Source organism: Lathamus discolor, chromosome Z (assembly GCF_037157495.1).
Source record: "Lathamus discolor isolate bLatDis1 chromosome Z, bLatDis1.hap1, whole genome shotgun sequence".
In the NCBI taxonomy this organism is placed as follows: Eukaryota; Metazoa; Chordata; class Aves; order Psittaciformes; family Psittacidae; genus Lathamus; species Lathamus discolor.
This window is the reverse complement of record NC_088909.1, coordinates 25,197,097-25,221,708: the sequence shown is the minus strand read 5'-3', so window position 1 is coordinate 25,221,708 and position 24,612 is coordinate 25,197,097. Positions and strand designations below refer to the sequence as shown.

At 57.0% G+C, this 24,612-nt stretch overlaps 2 protein-coding genes across 2 annotated transcripts in view; both read right to left on the bottom strand.

Annotated features, from left to right (window-relative positions):
- Positions 1-5,403: 5,403 nt before the first annotated feature.
- On the bottom strand, positions 5,404-7,033 carry LOC136005894 (hydrocephalus-inducing protein-like; the record flags this gene model as incomplete). Its single annotated transcript, XM_065663785.1, has 3 exons — positions 5,404-5,475; positions 5,993-6,385; positions 6,830-7,033. Coding segments are annotated over 3 exons (669 nt in total), but the record flags the coding sequence as incomplete, so codon positions are not given.
- Positions 7,034-7,365: 332 nt separating this feature from the next.
- The window catches only part of LOC136005893 (hydrocephalus-inducing protein-like), a 54,467-nt gene continuing 37,220 nt past the window's right edge, over positions 7,366-24,612 (bottom strand). The window contains exons 23-41 of the mRNA XM_065663784.1: positions 24,165-24,478; positions 21,346-21,385; positions 20,428-20,637; positions 19,424-19,561; positions 18,479-18,656; positions 17,889-17,980; positions 16,983-17,158; positions 16,000-16,136; positions 15,024-15,151; positions 14,745-14,936; positions 14,200-14,349; positions 13,298-13,462; positions 11,681-11,895; positions 11,130-11,322; positions 10,138-10,335; positions 8,602-8,765; positions 8,152-8,302; positions 7,679-7,903; positions 7,366-7,392 (exon numbers count right to left, since the gene is read on the bottom strand). Of these exons, the coding sequence (XP_065519856.1) occupies positions 7,366-7,392; positions 7,679-7,903; positions 8,152-8,302; positions 8,602-8,765; positions 10,138-10,335; positions 11,130-11,322; positions 11,681-11,895; positions 13,298-13,462; positions 14,200-14,349; positions 14,745-14,936; positions 15,024-15,151; positions 16,000-16,136; positions 16,983-17,158; positions 17,889-17,980; positions 18,479-18,656; positions 19,424-19,561; positions 20,428-20,637; positions 21,346-21,385; positions 24,165-24,478 (3,093 nt within the window). The remainder of the gene's footprint in view (positions 7,393-7,678; positions 7,904-8,151; positions 8,303-8,601; positions 8,766-10,137; positions 10,336-11,129; positions 11,323-11,680; positions 11,896-13,297; positions 13,463-14,199; positions 14,350-14,744; positions 14,937-15,023; positions 15,152-15,999; positions 16,137-16,982; positions 17,159-17,888; positions 17,981-18,478; positions 18,657-19,423; positions 19,562-20,427; positions 20,638-21,345; positions 21,386-24,164; positions 24,479-24,612) is intronic.

Sequence of the window (24,612 nt, the reverse complement as noted above, 5' to 3'; positions counted from 1 at the left end):
TGTCGCAGAGGTCGCCTGGAAGAAGCAACAGTTGGACAATCCACAACCCCAGAACCTTAAAACCTTGGACCCACGGAACCCTGGAACCCCGCAACCTCAGGGAAGGGCTCTTAAAGCTCACCCAGTTCCAACCCCCTGCCACGGGCAGGGACACCTTCCACTAGGGCAGGTTGCTCCAAGCCCCGTCCAACCTGGCCTTGAACACTGCCAGAGATGGGGCAGCCACAGCTTCTCTGGGCAACCTGTGCCAGGGCCTCGCCATTCCTGGCACACCCAAAGGACACAGCTGTGTCTCCAGCCTCTGGCATCCTTCCTAAGCGGAGAACACAGGGCCTCCCCACCTTCAGTCATGATTAGACCATATTTAGGCTCCATTCATAGACGTAAAACCCCACAACAAACAGACCCTGAGCCAAAACAGCCTTTTGCTCTGGGGGCAGTCCCACGAGCCACACAGACGCACCAGGCGCTACTGGCACTTCTCACCCTCTCTGCAAGGAGCCTGATGATGTTTCTAACTAAGTCAGCACAGAGTTCAAGACTCTGATTAAGAACTACAGTTTCTCAAGGCTACTTTGCCTGGCTCACGTTACAAAGATTATCTGGCAAAAACGGCTCCTTCCAGGCAGGAAATCACCCCACTGCCCAAGAGCATTTCTCCATGCAGAAGGACGCCCTAATTTTCACTTGTTAACACCCAAACTCCAGGCTCCCTCCTGGCACTCCAGGCTGCCACAGCAGGAAAAAAGCAGGAAACCATCGAAGGCACATGAGCAATTAGCTCAGAGCTACGTAAAATCCAGGATGATATTCCCTCCTGCTTCCCTGTGCTCCACATCACCTCTGCTGTGTGCACTTGCTGTACACAGCAAGACAGCATCTAGGCAAAGATGGCCATTCCCTGCCCCTCGACTGCTCCCCACACCCTGCAAGCAAGGCAATCACTTCATTCCTTTACTGCCAAGGCAGCGACAGCACGGCACGTGTTTGTGGTGCCGGGCCCTCCACGGCTTCAGGAAACAAGGCTACCGTTTCCTTTTGTCCTTGCAAGAAACTCCAGAGCTCTGCACTGCCCTACGGACAGGAGGACCTGCTGCAGCAAGAGCTGGGATTTAGAGCTGGAAATAACTCCTTTTCAAGGGAGAAACCTAATGGGGATGATCCAGCATTAAGCTGGGTTTCAGTGGTTTCTTACCGGGTCTTAAGAATAACTGCCTTATTCGTTCCAATTCTCCGAGCTGTGATTTCACTTCACTTGAAACGAACCCTGTCGTCGCCCCCACAACGCTTATTTCCAGAGGGCTTCCAACCTCCAGAGCCCAGCCAGCCCAGCAGCTTCCCCCCGCGCCCTGGAGCAAGGCTCTTCCACAGCCCCAGAGCCTGCAGGGACCAGCCTCCCAGAGGAGCAGGAAAGGAGCACAACGGAGCAATCGGGCACATCTCCCTGCAGGGGCAGGACAAACCAGCCACCAGGACACAGCACCCCTCCAGCCCACCACCCCACGGCTCCCTGCTCCCCACCTCAGACAGCCAAGGCTCCCTTTGCTGCAGGACCTACAGCCTAGCTCCAAGTCTCTACCCTCCCTGCAAGTTGCACGGCAATTTCAGAGCCCGTTCAAGCCCTTCTACCTGCCCAGCCCTGCTCTTAGCCCAGGGATGTTTAAATCCTGCCGGCTATCACACAACTGCCCCATCCCTGCTGCCAGCGGAGCTGCCTCCTCCCTGCCCAGGGCCAGACGCTACCTGAGCACGGGTGATTCACGCTTCTCCTGGAGGATTCCTCCGTGCGGGGCCCAGCCTTGGCTCCTGAATGCCCTCGCGCTGCTCGGCAGCTGTGGGCAGCTGCAGGGACAGGAGCCGCCCAGGGACGCCTCGGTGTGGCTCTTGCCCACCAGCACAGCAGCTAACTGCTGCTGGGCTGCCAACAGCCAGGGGAACCTGGGCAGCAAAGGACAGGGCTGGCACCTGGGCTGCCCAGCCCCTCTCCTCAACGCTCTGGCTTTGCCAGCTAGGGCAGGGTTTCACCAGCGCCTCGAGGAAGCAGAGCTCAGAGCCTGACAGTAGCTCAAGCCTGCTCCTGCCTCAGCGGCTCAGCAACTCCTGCTCTCACTGGGCCACGGCTGCTGCTCGCATTTAACAGCAGCAGCTCCCCTGTACGTCACAATAGGCGAGGGCCACACGTGGCTTCCACGGCCACCGCAGGGCCTTGCTAAAGCTACAGCCTTGCGGATCCCTGCAGCCCCCCTACGCCTTCAATGTCTCCCCCGCAGTGAAGCCCTGCACCAGGGCTAAAGTGCACCTTACAGCAGCATTTGGTCACGCTCCGTGAGCGACACATAAATTGCTGGAGACACCGCAGATGAGCCAAGAATTTCTCTGCTTCAGCAGGAAAGAAAAAAGCTTCCGCACTGACTACAAAGCAACCATTTAATTCCTACTTTGCTGGCCCACGAGGAGCCCCGCCACACCAGGGCCATGGCCAGCCTGCCTTTGGGGTGACCCCTGTTGCTGTCCCTGGTGAGCGCCCGTCGATGACTTTGTACCCATTAAGCCTGCGCACACGGGCACACGCACCACACAAGGCCACCCAACTGCCCGGGGCATCTCAGCTGCCAGGAGCTTCACACGTTTGCAGCACAGCGTTTGCCAGAAACAAAAGCTTCCCATGAGACTCGGGGCCACAGGCAAAGCAAATCCTCACACCTGCCTGGCGGGGAACGTGGAGCCCTCACTTTGAAACCAACACTCATCATCTGGGCCTTTACAACACAGGCAGGGAGGATATGAGCCCCGAGTGCTAACTGGCTCTCCAGGCAGCCAGCCTCTGGAAACACTCCAAAACATGTCCCGCACCATGTCCAGCCACGAATCCAGCTGGAAACTGGAGAGCTCAGGCAAAGACACCTCAGGCGTGACACCCCTGTGTGCTGAAGGCACCAAGGCAGAAGCTCTCTAACTAAAGGAAACCCCTTACAAAAGCTCTACCACAGCTGACATCATTAATAGGAGCCCACTAGTAGAGCTTCCTGCTATTTCCTTCATAACCTTCAACTGCCAGCCAACGCTGAGACAGCCCAAGCTCCCTTCCAGGGTCATAGAATCATAGAATAGTTAGGGTTGGAAAGGGCCTCAAGATCATCTAGTTCCAACCCCCCTGCCATGGCCAGGGACACCTCACGCTAAACCATCCCACGCAAGGCTTCATCCAACCTGGCCTCGAACACCGCCAGGGATGGAGCACTCACAACCTCCCTGGGCAACCCATTCCAGTGTCTCACCACCCTAACAGGAAAGAATTTCCTCCTTAGATCCAATCTAAACTTCCCCTGTTTAAGTTTTAACCCCTTACCCCTTGTGCTGTCACTACAGTCCCTGATGAAGAGTCCCTCCCCAGCATCCCTATAGGCCCCCTTCAGGTACTGGAAGGCTGCTATTAGGTCCCCACGCAGCCTTCTCTTCTCCACGCTGAACAGCCCCAACTTGCTCAGCCTATCTTCATAGGGAGGCGCTCCAGTCCCCTGATCATCCTCGTGGCCCTCCTCTGGACTTGTTCCAGCAGTTCCATGTCCTTTTTATGTCGAGGACACCGGAACTGCACACAATACTCCAGGTGAGGTCTCACAAGAGCAGAGTAGAGGGGCAGGATCACCTCTTTCGACCTGCTGGTCTCGCTCCTTTTGATGCAGCCCAGGATACGGTTGGCTTTCTGGGCTGCGAGCGCACACTGCCGGCTCATGTTCATTTCCTCATCGACCAGCACCCCCAGGTCCTTCTCTGCAGGGCCGCTCTGAATCTCTTCTTTGCCCAACCTGTAGCTGTGCCTGGGATTGCTCCAACCCAGGTGTAGGACCTTGCACTTGTCATGGTTGAACTTCATAAGGTTGGCATCAGCCCACCTTACAAGCGTGTCAAGGTCCCTCTGGATGGCATCCCTTCCCTCCAGCATATCAACCGGACCACACAGCTTGGTGTCACTGGCAAACTTGCTGAGGGCGCACTCAAGCCCACTGTCCATGTCAGCGACAAAGATGTTGAGTAAGACCGGTCCCAACACCGATCCCTGAGGGACACCACTCGTTACCGGTCTCCAGCCGGATATCGAGCCATTGAGCACAACTCTTTGCGTGCGGCCGTCCAGCCAGTTCTTTATCCACCGAGTGGTCCATCCATCAAATTGATATCTCTCCAATTCAGAGAGAAGGATGTCGTGTGGGACAGTGTCAAACGCTTTGCACAAGTCCAGGTAGATGACATCAACTGCTTTACCCTTGTCCATCAGTTCTGTAGCCCCATCATAGAAGGCCACCACATTGGTCAGGCAGGATTTCCCCTTAGTGAAGCCATGCTGGCTGTCACCAAGCACCTTGTTGTTTTTCATGTGCCTTAGCATGCTGTCCAGGAGAATGTGCTCCAAGATTTTACCAGGCACAGAGGTGAGACTCACTGCTCTGTAATTCCCCGCGTCTTCCATTTTCCCCTTCTTGAAAATGGGGGATATATTTCCCGTTTTCCAGTCGTCGGGAACTTCACCTGGCTGCCATTATTTTTCAAATATGATGGCCAGTAGCTTAGCAACGTCATTCGCCAGCTCCTTCAGGACCCGCGGATGGATTCCATCAGGTTCCATGGACTTGTGCACGTTCAGGTTCTTAAGACGGTCTTGAACCAGATCCTCTCCTATAGTGGGCCTAAGGTCTTCATTCTCAAATTTTTACCTTTAAGTGGAACCGACTGAAGTCTTAACCGCGCTTTCCCAAAGAATCTTAGAGAATAACAGAATCGTAGAACGCTTTGGATTGGAAAGGACCTTAAGATCCTCTAGTTCCAACACCCTGTCACAGGGAGGGACACCTCACACAAGAACATGGTGCCCAAGCCCCGTCCAACCTGGCCTTGAACACTGCCAGGGATGGAGCATTCACCACTGCTTTGGGCAACCTGTGCCAGTGCCCCACCACCCGCACAGTGAAGAATTTCTTCCTTCTAGCTAACCTGAACTTCCTCTGTTTCACTTTAAGCCCATCACCCCTTGTCCTCTTGATACAGCCCCTGATCAAGAGTCCCTCCCCAGCATGCTGGTAGGCCCCCTTCAGATACTGGAAGGCTGCTATGAGGTCTCCACCCCGCCTTCCCTTCTCCACGCTGAACAGCCCCAGCTTTCTCAGCCTGTCTTTGTACAGGAGCTGCTCCATCCCCCTTAGCATCCTCGTGGCCCTCCTCTGGATTTGCTCCAACAGCTCTAGGTCCTTCTGTTGAGGACACCAGAACTGTACACTGTGCTCCCAGGGGGGGTCTCATGAGAGCAGAGGAGCAGGATCACCTCCCTTGACCTGCTGGTCATGCTCTTGGTGATACAGCCCAGGACACAGGGGGTTTCCGGGCTCAAGCGCACGCTGAAGCGCCTCACGTTCCAACCCCCAGGTCCTTCTCCTCACGCTGCTCTGAATCACTTCTCTGCGCAGCCTGCAGCTGTGCCTGGGATTGCCCTGACCCAGGGGCAGGAGCCTGCACTCGGCTTTGCTGAACTTCATGAGGCTGGCCACCTCTCCAGCATGTGCAGGTCCCTCTGGATGCCATCCCTTCCCTCCAGCGCGCCGGCTGCACCACACAGCTTGGTGTTGTCTGCAAGCTTGCTGAGGGCGCTCGATCCCACTGTCTGTGTCAGCGACAAAGATGTTGAACAGGGTCTGCCCCAACACCGACCCCTGACGGACACCATTCGTCACTGGTCTCCGTTTACACATTGAGCCATTGACCGCGACTCTCTGTGTGCAGTCATCCAGCCAATTCCTTGTCCAGCGGCTGTGCATCCAGCGAATTCATGCCTCTCCCGTTTAGAGACAAGGACGTCGTGTGGGAGGATGCTAAATGAAATTTATTGGCTCCAGAGAGCACGAACGTGGCGGGAAGGGCCAGGGGCAGCTGGTCACTTGCGGGTGGAGGGCAGGCCCCGGAGGTGGTAGATCCAGGAGCCGCCAGGGCAAGAGACCACCAGCCTGCTGGTGACAGGAGCCGGGCCGCCCGTGAAGGAGACGGTGATGGTGGTGCTGCTCTTGGCGCGCAGCATCTCGGGGGCCCTGACGCTGAAGGCCGGGTGCTTTACGGCATACTGGAACGCCGTGGCCCTCGGGAAGACGTTCCTGAAGGAGATGGAGGTGGTGCCGCCGGCTGGGATGAGGAAGGGGCCCTGGGGTTCAGGGGGCAGCGCAAGGCCGATGAGTGGGATGCAGTACTGCCCGCCCAGTGCAGAGCTGAGCTGCAGCGTGGCCTTGGCTTTGCCCAGGTGGCAGGGCTCAAAGGTCACTTCCACGTTCAGCTCCGAGCCCCCAGCGCTGGCGGGTGCCGCACTGATGGATTTTGCCGTCCGGAAGTCGGCACAGTCGGTCTGCGCAGGGGAGACAAGAGACCATGGGGGGTTGGTCACAACAGCAGAGCCAGCGCCTCGGGAAGAACACGATGGTCCCCTGGCCCTGGCCCGTCCCACCCAGACCATAGCCCTGGTGAGTGCCTGCGGTGAATGGGCACGAGAAGTGTGCAAACGTGCCCAGCAGGAACAACCCTGCACCCAAGCCCCAAGACTGCCAGACCTGGGCTGCAAGCGGGAAGCAAGCCCAGGCACCACAGGGCCTGCAAAAGCAGCTCCAACCAGGGCAGCAGACACGGGCCCGCAAGGGAGGACAAGCCCACACTAGTGGGAAGGCCCCTGGGCTCACATGGCCACCCTGGCTCTGCCAGGCCACGCCAGAGGCACTCGGACGCCCTGGTGGAGAGGGCTGGTGCTGGCCAGAGGAGCTGCCTCCCAGCCAGAGCCCCGGCAGCCCGGGCTCACCTGTAGGAGGTACTCGGTCTCCTGCTGGGCAAAATTCCGGATTTTGGTGGTGATGGTCTGACGGGAGCCCAGCGTGGTGCGGAAATACACGGGCTTCTCTGGCCTGCTCGAGGTGGCTTTCAGCTGCAGGTTGTAAGACAGAGAGCCCAAGTCGCTGCTCTGGAGCACCAGGTGCCCCGTGCTCTCACCCGTTTTCAGGGGCTGATACTCCAAGACAAGATCCGCCTGGGAGGAAGGAAGGAAAAAGCCACGGCGTCAGGCACAGGCAGGGAACACGTGTGCCTGAGAAGGGGGCAGCTGGTCCCTGCTCTGCTCAGGCAGCGCTTGAAGGCTGGGCTGCCTTCCCCGCTCTGACTCCCTCTCTCTCGGGCACAGCCTTGCTCCTTCTGGGGGACGGTTCACTCAGGGACAGATCCCAACAGCTCAGAGCCCTCCAGCATGATGCCAGAAGCTGCCCACCCTAAAAAGCCCCTGTGCTCCCCCAGGGCACACACCACCTCCTGTCAATGCAGGCTGCAGACAACCTGGCCGCGGGATCAGGCTTGTCCTGCAGCCACTCGCACCTGGAAGCAACACATTAAATGAGGGGCACATGGCACAAGGGCCTGCCACGTGACGCCCAGTGGCGGCGTGTTACAGGGGCCAGCAGGGCAGACTCCACCAGCGCAGGATGATTCCCACTGGGGATATTCTCGCACACTGCTCCCTCTCTACGTCATCGGCAGGGAGCTGCCACCACGGAAAGAGGCCCCACATGGCTCCTTTCAGGCATCACCCTCCAAGAGCCCCCCCTCCGGCCACGAGTAGGGAGAGCAGAGTGAGCCGCAGGAGCTTTGCTCCTACCTTTGACTGTGCAGGAACAGTAAAGTGCTGTGGAACGCTGACGTCCGGCACTTTGCAGTTGATGGCAAACGTCACCGGGACAGGCAGAGGGTTGTCCACCTTGACGGTGGAGGACACTCTCTGCCGAACGGCGGTGCTCATTTCAACAGTGCCGATGGGTCCCGAAGCCATCACCTTGAAAGTCACCATGTGGAACAAGTACTCTCCGGTTGTCTCGTTGAGGAAGGTCACCTGAATCAGACAGAAAGGGAAGTGCTGCTCATTCCACACAGGAAAACAGACCCGGAAGAGCCCACCGAGCTCAGCGCCCTGCTTCCAGGAATGGCTATGAGCACCCAGCGAGGAGGAGTGCAAGACCAGAGAAAGCACCTGTGGTATTTCATAGGACCCGTGCACGTGGAGGTATGAAAACGGGCGTGTAGCTTCTCAGTGAGCCAACAGCTCCTTGAAGGGCCCTGCAGACCAGTGTCCTCACTCACCTTTGCCCTGTAGACTCCTTCTTTGTAGGAGAAGAAGGTGAGCTGGTAGTCCTTCTTCGCAGAGCTCGGCACGTCGATGTATGAACACCCCTGCAGCACGGAACTGCTTTCCAGGTTCTCTGGTTTGAGCATGTCAATAACCACCAGGAACCTGCGGGTGAGAAGGACGCAGTGAAGGTCAACAGGAAGGACTCCCATAGGATACCCATCGTGCGGGGGTACAATACAGTCCCTCTCATCCTCAGTGCCTCGGGCACAGGGCGCCAGCTCTCACCCCCCTTGGAGGAAAGCCCTCCAGGATGGCTCTGCACAGGCAGAACGTGGGTATGGCCAGACACGGCCAAGGAGAGGGAAAAGCTTTCAGGAGGGAGCTTCCAGGCACTGGAAGCTTCCTTCCTTGTGCTGCTGCAGGGATTGCTCATGAGGCCAGACTCCCTGGGCTGGACTCACCTCTGTGGTCTCTGCAGCCAGTTGGACACAGGGATGAGCTCCGTGTGGGAATTCCTGCACGGAACCTGCCGGGAAATGGCCCCTGAACACCTGGGGGCTTCAGCAGTTCCTTCCAGCTGGTAGCGTAAGCCTGTCCCGTCCGGCAGGGGGAAGAAGATGGAGCCCTACAGACAACGAATAGGACAAGTCGGCTCTGGAGCACCCCTGGACAGTCCCACGCCTGAGGCTCTCACTGAGGCAGCTTTCAGCACGTCCAGCTGGCAGAGCTGTGACTGCAGCCCTGTCCCGCGCAGGAGGAGACAGACGCCAGCGTCGCACCTGCTCTGAGCTGCTTGTGAGCGGGTGCGTGGCCCACAGGACACGGCACAGCTACAGGACACAGAGGCATCATCTCTGGGCAAAGCAAGGAAACACGGGCCCTGCAGCAGAGCTGCTCTGCACATCCCAACACTCCCTTACTGGCCCCACTCACCTGGGCATGTCCCTGCCAGCCTGTGCTCACGCAGGGACAGCCGTGGGCAGGGGGTGGCCGTCCCTGATGAGCTCCATTGCCTCAGTCCTGCTGGCCTTAGCCCCAACAGCGCTGACCAGAGAGCAGCCTGTAAGCTGGCACAACAGGGGCCCCCAGACATGGGCCATGGAAAGCTCATATCCATGCTCATTCTGGGTGCCCGTGCATCCCAGACACCTGCCTCTGCCTCCACAGCAGCTGAAAGCTGCAAGACTCCTCACGCAGGCTGTACGTTAAAGAGATGCTGAGCACGTGCGACCCTAAGGGCACAGATCTGCTGAGCACCCTGGAGACTTGAGGCAAGAAATCTCTGACCTGGCCCACTGTAAGGCCAGCTGGAGCGGGACAAGGAGCGCGACAAGGACCCGGCAGCTCCAGCACCACAGAGCCCTTCTGAACTGACCCCTTGGATTTGGGAGCTTGTTGCTGGCCTGGCACAGAAAACATTGCAGAGGGGCCAGTCACCCCCATGTGCCCAGCCTGAGACCTGCAGGAAGGGCTCCTCCCAAAGCTCCTGCATGACCCTCAAGAGATCTCTCTCGTTTCCCACCTTCCTGCCCACGGCCAGGACGGCACTGACAAACTGCAGGGCAGCTTTGCCCTTCTTGCTCCCTGCAAGCTGCAGAAGGACACCAGCCAGGTGCTGCTGGCAGAAGTGGTTGTGCCCGGGGCTTGGAGAGCCTGTGCAGCCCGTGCGCTGAGCATGGGGGTCTCTGAGCCCCCTGGGCTGCCACAAGCAGCGACCCAGAGCTACGCAGAACAAACTTCATTTCTTGGCCTGCAGAAAGCCTGGCTTTTTACGTTAGCTGCTCCAACACGTTTGGTGCTCAGTCCCGACTTCCCATCTGCCCTTTGCCCGTGCCTGGCCCCCAGCCACCACAAAACCCAGCTTCCAACAGAGAGCACAGGACACCTTCAGCTTGGACAGGACCTCCAAAGGTCATCTCGGCCAACCTCCTGCCCAAAGGAGAGTGACCTACGAGGGTCATGCCACGAGGGTCAGCACGCTGGCACAGCTCACCTACCTGATGCTTCTTGTTCCCACAGCTCATGGTTAGGGGTCTGTAGGTGACCTGGTAGGCCTTTTCTTTTTGCCTGGCCTCCAGATGGATAAATTCAGGCCCTTTCCAGTATTTCCCCTCAACAATGGGCTGCAGGGTCCAGGCCTCGCTGCTCGGGTTCGACAGGAGGATGGTCTGGCTCTGCTTCTCACGCACGTTGCAGCTGAAAGTCAGGGTCTGCAACAGAGGAGCACAGAGGCTGCGGGGTCGTACCCACAATCCTTGCCACTCTTCTCACGCTGGCTCTACACCAGGACCTGGAGCACGGGGAGCAGCTTTTCCTTGTCACATGCAAAAATTACACCTTGGCCACAGCTTTTGGAGTAAATCAAGCTGGTTGTTCTTGAAGAAGGGAGCAGAACAAGCCTTTCGCATGCTGGGTGAAAGGAAACTTCAGGGGAGTCCTGAAAGGAAACTGCTGTGCAAGGACAGATCTGCAGCCACACAGCCCTTTCCTTCATGGGCAGGATGAAGAGGAGCTCCATGCTCTCTTTGGGAGCAAGAGCCAACTGCTCCCAAGCTACCCCCTCCCAGGGGCTGGATGCAGATGCCTTGCCCCTTCCTACTGCTGAATGCCCTCCCCTGGCCCGGCACGGGGGAGAAGTGTGGCTGCGGGTGCAGTGCTGGGATACAGCGGGGTGGCTCTGTGGGGAGGGTCTCAGGAGAGCCCGGCAGGGTGCTCCCACGGCACGGGTGCTACAGTGCAGAGCCAGGACAACCGAGCTGCTCACTGGAGGAGCAACACCTCGAACAGGGGAGAAAGGCAATGACAGGGCTCAGGAACTCTGGCAGTCCTGCCCAGCACTTTCTCTCTGGGATACCCCGGCACAAGCCAGTCTGCGCTCGCAAGTGTCCTTCAGTTCCTGCCCTGGCAGAGATGTGGCGCAAATGCTGGGGTCCAGGGGCCCATCCTGTCCCTGCTGCGTTACCTCTCTGGTGCCAGGGGCCTCCACGCAGGATCCTGATAGCGTAAGGCGGAGCGCCTCGCTGCCCGGGATGAAGCACCGCAGCCCCTCATACTGGACAGCCTGGCTCAGCTTCGAGGGGCGGAAGGTCACAACGAAGGGGACATCCACCCCTGGCCTGATGTAACCCTTCGTGGGGCTGATAGAAAAGTCCGGCTGGAAGCTCTCCACGTCCCACAAAAACCTTGCCAAGGAAAGCACAAGGACAGGAAAGAAGGATTAGCCACGGGGAGCTGTCAAGGCAGGGTAAGTCTCAGCGTGAGGCTCTCCGTCTCTGGTGGGCTTTCCCACCACATCTCAGGCCTGATGCTGAGCCACCTGGCAATAAGGCTTCAGGCTGGGCAGGACCCACTGCACCCATCTCTAAATGAGCTTTTGCTCGTACCCCCTTGCTAACTGCCAGGGCCTGACTGCACGGCCATGGCTGCACGACTCTCCAGCGGGATGGAGAAGCAGAGAGGAGCTATCTGGGCACACTACGGCTCCTCACAACCCTCATCCAAGCAATCAGCCCTCAGAGAGGCGGGGGGGTCCTGCTTTACCTGACTCCTGCGTCGCCCGCGTTCCGCATGACGACGCGCCGGCACGTGTAGCTCTGCCGTACCACGGCTCCAAAGCTGAGCTGGTCCTGGTCCAAGCTCACGAGGCTGCCCTGGCAGGAGCCCCACACCGCAAAGAGGGAGCGCACCAGCCCGCGGCACTCCAGCAGCACTTCCCCGCTGAACGGCTGCATGCGGCGCTTCGGGGAGAAGGTCACCTCCACTTTGCAGGTGTCTCCTCTGGCCTTCAGCTTTAGCTCCTTGCTGGGCTTCAAGCACAGAACCTACCCGAAGAGATGAGTGGAGACTATTTCATCTGGCAAGCCAGCTGCGGAGCCTCCCTCACCAGACTCAGGGAAGAGGCTTCCAATTCCTCTTCTGTCCACACCAACACTGACCCAGTCCCACTCATTCCCTCGTAGGCATTCCTAGGTAATACCAAAGGTGTTTTCTGCCATGTGTCCACCTGGTCACGGTGAGGTCACCTCTGCCTTCTAAAGCTTTCATGGAAGTTCCAACAGAGCTGTAACCCTCCCTCTTTCAAGATTCACCTCCCTCGCCTTTCCAGATCTAAAATATGTGGCTGCATCCTGACCTATGCATCTAAAACAGGTTAGAGGAATTGTGCCGCCTTCTCACTTGTGGCTCTCGGGGAGTCCTGGCACCCAGCTCAGCTGAAGCATTCACACTGCAAGCATCTGCTGGCAGAGCAGTGCCAGCAGGGAGGACGGGGCAGGCACAGGCAGCCAGGGCAGCCCACAGCTGTCATTAGCTACTACCTCCCACCCACAGCAGCTCATCGCTCCCTGCAGGCACGCTAAAGTGCTCTGCAGAGAAGGAATGGCACTTACCCCAGCTTCCTGCAACTCTGGCACGGTGGATGTGACTCTGAGCTTAAAGGCGAGAGGGCCTGCACTCTTGTTGGCTATGGTGACGATCTTCTTCACCGTCTGCCCAATGCAGATGTTTCCTAGCTTCACCACCTTTCCTGGTGGATGCACAACGTCAACCTGAGGCAGGAGGGATTGATATCAAGCCAAAGGAAAGAAGGAGAAGAGGTTTTCTGCCACTCTCGTGGCAGAAACACAAACCATGGTAGGCTGGGGAAGAGATGAGGAAATGAGAAAACCATGCTGGTTGCCACCTGCACTTTTAGCATTTAGATTTCATCTCACCTTCATTTCTATGCCCCTTCCTTGGGCCTCAACAGTCAGCTTCTCAGCCGGGGCACACGGAGGCAGCAACAAGCTGTTGTGGCTGTTGTCGTCTTTAGGTGTCCGTAGGAGCTGCGCACAGAGGGAAGAGAAACCACAGACAGCATGAGTTTCTGGACCTTCACCACGTGAACAGACTCCCCAGACGAGCCATCCCCTCCCATATTCTTTCCCCCCAGTGGCAGGGATTATCCAAGTCCCTCCACAGCCTGCCAGCAGAGCCGGCTAACCCTGGAATGCCACCGGGCTTTGCCCTGCGCGCTGCCCCCGTCTCCCTGGCACAAGCCTGGGAATGCTGGAGCGCTGGGAATCTCCAGGAGCGTGCACAGACCTTCCCCCTCACCTGCTCCTCAGCAAGGTGCTGCTGGTCAAACTCCAGTGAGTAAACCCCACAGGGGTTCTTCACCACCACTGTCCCCTCTTCCCCATGGCTCTGTGGCAGCAGCGGTCCCAGCTCGAGCTCTGCGGGGCTCAACTCCAGCCGTGGCTCCAGACCACATCCCAAGACCGGCACCCGCAGGCGTTGGCTGCTCTGGCAAATCTGGATCTGCAGCTCGCCCCGGTAGCACTTCTGCAAAGAAGCAGCACAGAAAGCTCCTCCGTGAAGCCCCAGGTGACAGCGCCTCCAAGGCAACAATCGCCCCAGGGTCAGGGGTCTTCTCAGCACCTCTAAGCTGAACCCAAACCAGGCAGTTACTTAGAGCAGGGGCTACAGCATCTGCATGGCTCTGAGTAACTGCGGTGAGTCCTGCTCGGGAGTGTAACTGCGCAGTTGGCTACCAGATGGATCTAAAACAGCCTATCAGAGGTTTTCACCTAGTCGTGGGGGAGCGCAACGCACGTGAGAAAAGTCTGCTTTCTCAGACACAGTCCTGGCGCTGCAGCACCGGGCAAACATCAGCTGTGTGAAAGAGGCAGCTGAGCTCTCACTGGACAGAAATAAGGATCGTCTTCTCTGCTCAGTGCTTGGCTCTGGTCAAAGCCAGACACGAGACGCTGAAATCTCCACGAGCAACTGAAAGATCCCTGCGACTGTCCCCAGCCATGGAAGCACTTGGGTCCATCCTGTCACACGCTGCCAGTTTCCAAGTCACGGTGGCCACATGCAAACTGCCTTTGGGAATGCTCCACCATTTAAGCTGACTCCCAAACTGCGTGGGACCGTGCAGGGGAAACTGAGGAACGGTGGGCACAGGGCTGGCAGAAAGCTCCACGCGGAGGCAGAGCTCATTCCCCGCTCCCTGTGCTGGCCTCCCCTTACCACACTGCCCTGACAGTCCTCCTGGGGGTGACACCCACCAAACTCACCTCTTCCGTGGGTGAAAAACGGACTTGGACATGGCACTGCTGTCCTGGAGCGAGGGTTCCAGCTGAGGGCAGCACCTCAAAGCCACAGGGCGCGGGCCTCATCTCCTCCCGCAGCTTGTCACGCTCGCTCGCTGGCAGATGTTTGTCCACCTGCGCACAGAAACCAGTCGCGTGAGGTCTCCTTGGTCTGCGAGGACAGACCCTCGGTTCCTGCAGTGCTCCGAGATGCTGGCACGGTGCAGGGAGCACCTTCATCCCACCCAGACGTGGCCACCCCTGCCTAGAACTGGAGGGCAAACATGTTGGCAGGGCAGGCAGATGGGGAGGCAGTGTCCTCGGAGGGGGAGGAATGGGTGAAGATGGCAGAGAAGTGAAGCGTCAGCTAGTGAGCAGGCCCAGGTGAACCAGCCTTGCTCTGTACCCTCAAAAGCTTCCTCAAGCGAGCTGCAGCCCAAGTGCTCAGGCAGCCAGAGGGGCGGGAAAGCCAAGAGAGGCAAAGAAAACCCAACCGAGAAGTTGTGTGTTACACGTTGTCTGTGCTTTACCTCCTTAACAGCCTCATTCATGCTCATGGACCATTTACAGGGGACCTGGGACGTGTTGTGGAGCTGGATGGTTTCTTCCTGCCACTGCCCACACTGGACAGAGGAGAACTCCAGCCTGTCCCTCGAGAGGCAGAGGGACGGCTCAGCCACAATGGCACGCAGGCGGACCTGGAACGTGGGGCCTCCTCTGACCTACAGAAGGACAGAGCATCCAGTTGAGAGCCCGGCTGACACTCGCTGCTGTGCCCAACCTGCTGCCTGCCCCACAAGCTGGCCTACCTTGATGGGCAGGAGCACATCCACCTTTCCCAGGGGCACGTTGGCACTTTGTGGGTCGAAGCACACTTCAAATGTCTTGGTCTCACAGCAGGGCAGGCGCTTCACAAGGTCCAGGCACACGCTGAAGCCTGAACACAGGAAAATCAAGCAGCTGAGATACACAAGCAACAGAAAATGACTCAGAAGCACGGCTAGGCCACAGGGGTGTCCTGGCTGGCAGCTCTGTGAAAGACCCCTTTCCATCTCCAGAGAAGCTGCTCTGCTCCCCTTGTCACTGCCCAAAGCAAAAGGATTTTCACAGCCAGAATCCAGGGGTTGCAGGGTAAAAACGAACCACATTGGTTGAGGAGCTCCAGCAATTCCTTCAGCAGGCATCTCAGGGAAGGACGCATACACCTCTCCAAAGGACAATTTCCAACTAAGATACCAAATGCTGTGGTGTTCCCTGGACAGCGGCTTAGAAGAGACGCCTGGCCACCCGTCACAGACAGCAGTCCCCGTGTGACGGAGCTGCAGCCTTACCCCAAGGCCTCTTTGCGAAGCCTGTTTCGATACGGCACAGGATCCCACAGGCCGTTCAATAAGGCTGAGCAGAAGTGCTCTGGCACTAGGAACTCTAAACAAAGCACTTCCGAACCACAGAGGGTCCATCTGGCTGCAACATAAACCCTCAGAGTGCACAAAGAAACTCCGATGGTGCTCACGGGAGCCAAGAGCAGTAGATGCTGAGAGGCGATCACGCTGATCAGCCCATCTGGCCCCTGCAATGACTTTTTAGGGCAGCCACAGGCAGACCAGGTCTCTGGGCACTGCTCGACAGAATTCAGGCTCTTGAACAGGGCACCGGCCAGAGGGGTACTAAGGAGGAAAAAGCTGCCCAAGGAAGTACTCAAATCTCCCCATGCCCAATGGCTCCAGCTGATGTGGCAGAGACAGCCCCTTCAAGCCCCCGTGAAGCCTCTTTACCACTGGTTACCTGTGTTATACAGGACATATCCATCGGCCTTGAAAGATGCAGGGAAGTGCCCGGTGTTGGTGAGCTTCACCATGTGTGTGTGGATGTCACCGGGAACGACATAGCCAAGGTCCAGGACGTATTCGGGCAGCTCAGCTCTGAAAGGAGGAGGAAGGACACTCTGTAAAGCCCAGCATGGCGTGGGGTGGAGAAGCAAATGGAGGGGATAATTCTGTATCCACTGCTGTGAAAACTCAAGCCAAGCCCAGGAAACCCAAGGCCTGACCTGAGCACCCAGTAATAAGACTTGGCTAAGTCATGGGGAGTGCAGGGCCTAGGATTTATCAGCCACCAACGGGATCTTCGAGTCAGTTTAAAGCGGGTACTGGACACAGTTCCTATGCTGTGAAAAGCCATTGCAGAGAAGTCCACTGCGTCTCCACGGGTCTCAATGAAACTGCTAAGCTGGTGTCCGGCCCAAGCCTGAAACTGCTTCAGGACCTTCTCACAGGATTTCCTTGCAGAGGATACCTCCACTGCTCTGCAGCCAGATCTGTCCCCAAAGCAGCGCTTGAGAGTATCGCGTGCAGTAACCAACACTACAAGATTGCTGTGAAGGTCTTTTTGCAGGCAATCCCACTTGGAAAAGCACATAAGGGATCTGGACCATTCCCTGCTCTTCCTGCTTAGTGGGGTCTGCTTCTCGGCACAAAGACGCCGGCTTGGAGATGCCCCTTTCACAGCTGGTCAGCAGGGGTGGTGCCTGTGCTGTCTGCAAGGGCTTGCTGGTCTGCACCCCCTCAGCTCTGAGAACAGAACCCAGCAACTGTGGGGAGCGGAGCACCTCCAGAGCTCAGGGTAGCACTGTGCAAGTGAGGACACCGAGCTGCCCACAGGGAGCACGGCGTAGCTCTCAGCATCAGGCCCTTTCTGAAGTCTTCAGCTATTCCCAACTCTGAGACACAAGGAGCTCTCAGGGGCAGGGCTGCACTGCTGGCTGTTACCCTCGCGGCCCCTGGAGACAGGCTACAGGAGCCCCTACTAACTTGAGAAGCCTCCGATGTACACGCTGGTGAAAGGCAGTGTCCTCCGGGGGACGGGAGGCGAGAGCTTTCTGCTGCTCCAGGGCATGTTCCTCAATCAGCATCTCCTCCATCTGCATCTGCAGCTGAGCATCCCACTGAGGAAAGGAAAGACAGGGGCTGGTTAGCCAAGGTCCTTCCCAAGGCACAAGCTTGTCTCGGGTGGAGGATCCCACCCTGCTCTTGTTGAGAAGTGCGACGGAGTCATTCTGTCTCACTGGTCGGTGTCTGTGACACTTCCTGCTCTCTCAGGCAGGATCATATCCCCACAGAAATGAACTCCAGTGTCTCTGCCTGCCCAGTTATCAAAGCTGATCTGGACAGACACACAAACAAGCCAGAAACCTTCCAAAGCTCCAAGTATGTCCCTGCCTCCAGTCAGTGCCAAAGCAGCCTGGACAAAAGCTCTCCTGGAAAGGGAACCATGAGAGAGCTGGAGCCTCCTGGAGATACAGAACACAGCACAGCCTCAGGCTGCATTCAGGCTGCTGCTTTACGCTCTGTAAACCTGGCAGGGCTTGGCCGGTGAGCAACAAACCCCCCAGCACCGCCCTGTGTGTCCTTCAGAGCACCAGAAACCCAACTGCCCGAGCACAGCTTTCAGCATCTCCCTGGCTGGGGTAGTCAGGAGCTGGCGCATCGCCACGAGGGACAACTCCCAGAGGTGGGCAGCCCAAGGGGCACGCTGAGCTGACACACTCCGTGGCCAGGGGTGTGCAGGGAGGTGCCCAGTGCCGGCAGGGCCCTGGGCAGCTGCCGTGGGGCGCAGGGGCTCCAGTGTCTCGCAGGAGGGTGGCACGTGCGGGACAGGGCAGCAGCTCTACTCACCACGGTGCCCGAGTCGTCCACGCGGGGCTCGGCTGCCACAGCCTCCCCCAGAGCAATGGCCTCTTCTCTCTGGCTGCCTTTGTCCAGCTTTTCTTTGGCCTTTAGGAGGATCTTCTCATATTTGGCGTTGCCTGAAAGCACAGGACACCACCCATAGCAGTGGGGCAGCACAAATCCCACGGAAGACGGGAAGCCCCATTCCCCCGACACCCAGACACAAACTGCTCCAGCAATGTAGGGAAAGGAGATCCTGCTGCTTCTCACCCCCACCCGTCTTTCTCGCCACACAGGAGCATCTCAGCCCCACAGCGTGATGCAAACCCAACCCCTGTCAAAATCCCTGCCAGCCTCTATTACAGCTTTCCCAAGCTTTTCTGCCCAGCCATCATCTTCCCAGACCTCTTGGCAAGCTGTGCACGATGGTTCCTGCGGCAAAGCCCACATGGGCTCGTCTGCCAGAGGCTAAAGAAGCAACCAGAGGGCTGACCTTGTCTGACAGCCCTGAAACCTCCAGGCCTGCTCGAGGTGCCTGTGAGCTGCCCTGTGGGCATATGGCATGGGGGAAAGCCGAGCAGACAGGCAGTGCTCACCTTTGATGTTCCTGGGCAGGTCCAAGTGGATCCTGGGAAAGGTCCCCTCTCCTTTCAGGGAGATTTTTTCTGGCTCCAGGTGACCCAGTTGGATCTGGAAAGCCCTGCAGAAGACTCCAGGCACTCCTGGCAGGTAATACACTTTCAGCACTTGCTGCTTGCCAGGTTCAACGTAACCCTGCAGGGCACACAAGAGGGAGGGAAGCAGTGTACCAAAGAGGATTCCGTGGAGGGATGGCTCACATGACAGACGCGCTGAGAACACAAGACAGGTTCTCATACATAAGGAAACATCAGACATCACCACCTCCAGCTTTCCTGTATCCAAACGCCTGAGTCTCACTGCTCTTCTGCTCACAGGGTTTACCCTCTGCTAGCCAGAGCCAGGCACAACAAACCAAAGCTCTTTCACCAGCTGCTCTGGAAGAACGGAGAAGGGCCTCTGCTTCCAGCAGGGCCAGCAGCTCCTGGCAGCAGCTTGCAGGAGAGGACATCAGCATGTCACCCCTCAGACGGACAGGCACTGAGGAAGGTGGAAGCCACTTGGCCCTTTGGCTTCCTCTTCCCATCGCAAAAGGGCACCAAGACAGGAACACTGCTCCAGCTCTAAGACACCCAGGCAGGATGACAAGCTGTGATGGAGTGATGCTCCAGTGATGGCACAACCAGAGAGCTCAGCACTCAGCTCCAAAGAGCTCCCGGAGCACTCGTGCCTCCCACTGGTGCTTGCTGTAGGACAGCAGAGCCAGCGGCGCCCAAGGACAATCAGGGGCTCCGTTAGGATTCTGCTCGATGGACCTCCTCTGCCTCTGCAACAGTCGCTCACAGCCCTGTCTCTCCTGGCTGGTTTTGGACGGGGCTTGTGTGTTCATTCCCCCTGTTTTCCCCCAAAACGCTCTCCTGGGCAGCCTGACACAGGCCGGGTGAAGCCCTTGTGCTACTCACCCTGCTGGGCACGACCAGGGGCACGCCAGGCAGAGGGTTGGCTGCAGTGCCTGTGCCGGGGCTCAGCACCGCAAAGGCAAATCCCAGCTTCCCGCTGTTTTGCAGGGTCAGCGCTGCTTCCGTGACTTTGTTAAACACCTGAGGAGAGGACAGAAGAGCAGGAAGTTACAGGCACATGTCTGCTGCCAAGAATTTCATTCCTCTTCCATCGGGTTGAAAGCAAAGGAACACAGCCCAGAAGCAGGGAGCGCACAGGAGAGATGGGCACTGGGCTCTCTGGGTTAGCCTGGGCAGCCCGCGGCCACAGGGTACTCCTGGGCCCTACACAGGAACAGCTATTTGTGGCAGAGGTGCAATAGCAACCATGGAAAGATCAGTAATAAAGCAAGTAGGGGACACAAGCTCTCTGCACTTGAAGGTGTCACCCAACTGCAAGCTGAAACACAGGAGGAGGCATTGGGGCATTTCAGGAGAAAAGGCACCTGCACACAAGTATTTGTGGGCACAACACAAGCCAAAACGGAGGGAGAGAGGGCAACGCACACAGGGCCAACAGCTGGAAACAGCTGTGGGGGTTGTAACCGGAAAGAAGTACAGTGAGGGTTATTCGGGGACATTCTATCCGGCTACGGTGACTGGAAGCCCAGGTCAGCTGCCTCCTTGGTTGATGAATCAGGAGCATTAAAAGAGAGCACCTCATTTGGGCTTTAGGAGCAGATCAGCGGATGGATGTCTCAGGGACACATCCCTCTGCAGATCACCACTGGGATCCTGCCTGCCCCAGGAGGCAGCGTTAGTTAGAGGAGGGATTCCCAGCTTTGGGCTGGGCTGGGGTGGAGATGGTCATTAAACGCCAGCTTGGAGGTATCCCCCAAACGTTGGACTTCCAAGCCACAGAGCCAGCGAAGCAGCTGGGAAGGGGGGAGAGCCCTGGACCCGGGTGGGCAGCAGCCCACCGGTCATGCTTGGAGGCAAGGAGCACTGACAAGAGCAGCGTGCGGTACCTGCAGCCCGCAGTCGATCTCGGTGGTGTCCAGGAGGTAGCTGATGCACGAGGCCTCCCCACGCAGAGCCACCTCGTAGCTCGGGCCTCCCTCCACCCTGCACAGCGCCGTGACCTGGCTGACGGTGTTGGCGTGGCCGAAGAAGGAGAAGCAGACGCGCTGGCTCTGGCCCGGCTGCAGCTCACCGTGCAGCGGCAGGATATCGAAAACCTGCAGGCAGGGAGGAGAGATCCACACGTGGAGCACGGGACTGATGCAGGAGAGCAGCCTCAGCTTGGGCCAAAGGACAGACGTGGCTGCAGGGGCCTCTTCCTCAAACACAGGCAACATCATCCTCATCTCACACTGCAGCCGTTCCACTCACCAACGGAGAAACCATGGGGAAAACCTTCTCCCACAGTCCCAATTAATGCAGTAGCTAATACACTACATTCATTTGTGGTGCCTCCTGGCAGCAAGAAATTCTCTCTGCTGCAGAACTTGCCTTCAAAAACACCTTTTCCTGCCCTCAGAAGAACACGAGACTGGGAGCTGAGAGCCTGTGGAGCCGGGGGCAGGATCCAGCCCAGCTCCTCGCACTCCTCATGCTTTTCCCTGTCTCTGATTCACATCCTGCTCTCTCCAGATGCTGCAGCAACTGCTGCCGCAGCAAATGCTGCCGCAGCAAATGCTGCTGCAGGAATTTCTTACCCACCACTAGATGAGGACCAAGATGGATAAAATACTCCATAGCTGCCGCACAAGAAATGTTCTTGACCAGCCCTATAACACCTCCCATGTGGCCTCTCCAATGACCAGTGATGCGCTTGTTATGACATGAGGCCACTCTGGGAGCAGCACCCAGGACACCAGTGGGAGTGGGAGTACGTAACTGCTTGCTACACTGGAAATGTGGAAGTGAGACCGATTCCCACTTACCTCCTCCACACCCAAGGCGAGGGGCTCTGTCTCCATGAACCTGGAAAAAGAACAGACCTTTGCTCAGGGACCTTGCAGTGGGAGGGAGGGAAGTCTGCACAGCAGCTCCTCGGCAGGATGGGGCCCCTGCGGGGGCATCAGTGGTGTGAGCTCAGCAATGAGCTCCAAAACTGGGATGGAGCAGGTCAACGCCTGGCAATGACACTGCAGTAGCAGCGCTGCAGGCAGCTGGCAACTGCTTGCCTCCAGATCTGCTATCTCCTGCTGCGTGATTCTGAAGATCCATTCCGTCACTGGAGAAAACACCTTGGTGCAAAGGCTTAGCTCAGCTTTGAGCTCTCAGAGGTCCAAGGGCTGAGGCTTAGGGTTAGTCTGTCTCTAACCACGTGGGTCTACAACAAGAGTAACCACGAGAGATTTGTGCCTCAGAAGTCAGAGAAAGGGCACACGTTGGTCTACACTGCCTATGTCCAGCCACACAGCAACAGTTGGATTGTGTTGCTCATATCACAGAATCACAGAATCCCAAGGGTTGGAAGGGACCTAAAAAGATCATCTAGTCCAACCCCCCTGCAAGAGCAGGGTAACCTACAGTACATCACACAGGAACTTGTCCAGGCGGGCCTTGAATATCTCCAGTGTAGGAGACTCCACAACCCCCCTGGGCAACCTGTTCCAGTGCTCTGTCACTCTTACAGTAAAGAAGTTCTTCCTGATGTTAACGTGGAACTTCCTATGTTCCAGTTTACACCCATTGCCCCTTGTCCTATCACTGGATATCACTGAAAAAAGCCTAGCTCCATCATCCTGACACCTACCCTTTACATATTTGTAAACATTGATGAGGTCACCCCTCAGTCTGCTCTTTTGCAAGCTAAAGAGACCCAGCTCCCTCAGCCTCTCCTCATAAGGGAGATGTTCCACTCCCTTAATCATCTTTGTGGCTCTGCGCTGGACTCCTTCAAGCAATTCCCTGTCCTTCTTGAACAGAGGGGCCCAGAACTGGACGCAATATTCCAGATGCGGCCTCACCAAGGCTGAGTAGAGGGGGAGGAGAACCTCTCTTGACCTACTAACCACTCCCTTTCTAATGCACCCTAAGATGCCATTTGCCTTCTTGGCCACAAGAGCACATTGCTGGCTCATGGTCATCCTCCTATCCACCAGGACCCCCAGGTCCCTTTCCCGTTCACTACTTTCCAGCAGGTCAACCCCCAACCTGTACTGGTACATGGGGTTGTTCTTCCCCAGATGCAAGACTCTACACTTGCCCTTGTTAAATTTCATCAAGTTTCTCCCCGCCCAACTCTCCAGCCTGTCCAGGTCTCGCTGAATGGCAGCACATATGATCACTCTGCCCCAGGTAGCAGCAATGACCAAAGAGCAAGGAGGAAAGAACGGGCTGGACAATTAGAAAGAAAAAAATGTAAACACACAAAGTCTTGTTGAGGCAGAGAAACAGCATATTTCTCTCCTGACCAAAATAAACGTGCGCGACTGATCCTGGGAGTCTCTGATGACCAGCTCCAGCAAGGTCCCAGGTAGGGAAAGTTCCAGTCTTTGATCTCCCCTTCATGAGACCTGATGCTTGATTCCCTCCATGTCAGACTGAGTTAGAGCTGATGATTTAGAATACCAACAGTGCTTAGTGTGGACCAGAAATAACATCTGACACGCTGCCCTTCTGCAGGCTCCTAATGAACACTTTGAGTGTTTGGTGGTAACACCTTGGAGACCATCTTCATTTCCAGCTCTGGCACACAGCATCCCATGGTGTCTGCTGAGCGCCCCGGAGTGCCCCAGTGCCCTGGTGGTCTCCCCCAAGCCCTCCTAATAGCCACAGCTCATCTCCAGTTCCCAAGAGGTCACCTCCTCCGAGTCAGATCCCAATTCCCTTCACACAGCTGCTTCTTGATCGTTTCCCTTGTTTGTAATAACAGCGCTTCAGTGCCACGTGGTGAACTTTGCTGCGTTTCCTAGGGCATTACGGAAAACCATTTGCTACCGTCCTTCAAACTGCCCAGAGCAGACTTTTGTGCTATGCAGAGAAGCCGCAGCAGAAGGAACACTAGGAATGTGCTTCTAGATGTGCTTCAGCACCACTACAAGTTTGCTCTTGGCCTTGGAAACCATAGACCACCACTGCATGGTCCTCCTTCCCAGGGATGTCCATACAAGGGCTCCCTCCAGCATCTACAGCTGGACCTAAAGTCACAGCAGAACCTGCCATTCCTCACTAAAACTCTACATAGCTCTCCTGTGAATGTGACGTGCAGTTCAAGAGATGAACACGCACTTCAAGGGGCTGTTTGCCTCAGGCCACGAAGATCTGAGAAAGCAGCTTTCTACATCAGCCCTCCTGCCCCCAGGAACCCATACAGGCCTACAGCAAAGCAGAGCAAGGGACTGCGACAGCAGTGTGTCACTCTGATGGCAGTGCCTGGGTAGGATCTTAGTACAAAATGACAACAGATGGGCTTAGCAGGGAAGGACACCTTCTACATCCGCTTCTCCAAGTGCCGAAGCATGGCTTTGCAGCTGCAGAGATAAAGCAGGACTCCAGCTTATGGCTATGTGAAAAGGGTCAGTAGTGTCCTACAGTCCCAGCCTGGCTGGAGAATGCTGTCTCCTTCCCAGCATCAAGCCGGTGGAGATCACCTGTTCCCTGAGCACCTTGGCTGAGCACAACTCAGAGGTGTGATTTCCTCAAGGGAAGGTTGAAAACGATTTGGCAGATCAGGCAAATGGCCTCGGGCTTTGCAAACCACAAACAGGACATCAGGAAGAAGAGCTTCCAGGAGAGGGAGAGGTGCGCATACCTCACTGGGTTCACCTGGCTGTCCTTCAGGAATGCCCAGTGGTACTGGACAACCAGTGGGCTGCAGTTGGTCATCTCCATGTAACGCACATCCTTGCTGTCATTCAAGATGCAGCCAAAGTCCACGGCCGTGCTCTGGATCTGGAGATTCGGGAAGCAGACTTCTCCCCGGACGGTGACCTGCTCTTCGTGAGGATGCTCCAGGAACTTGATCTTCAGAGCCTTCTCCGCTGCCCGGATAAGCAAATCCTCCTCATAAGCAGGGTTAAATCCGATGCAGAGCTGAAGTTCCTCCCCTGTCCTCAGCTTCACGGGCTGCAAGGAGATGAAGAGAAAATGTTCAACGTGTGACCCCAACACGGGCTTCTGGCTTCATCCTTCATTTTCTTCACGCTGTCTGACCAAGCACCGCACTTTTTTCTGAAGCTGCCTGAGGCTCACGGTTCTGT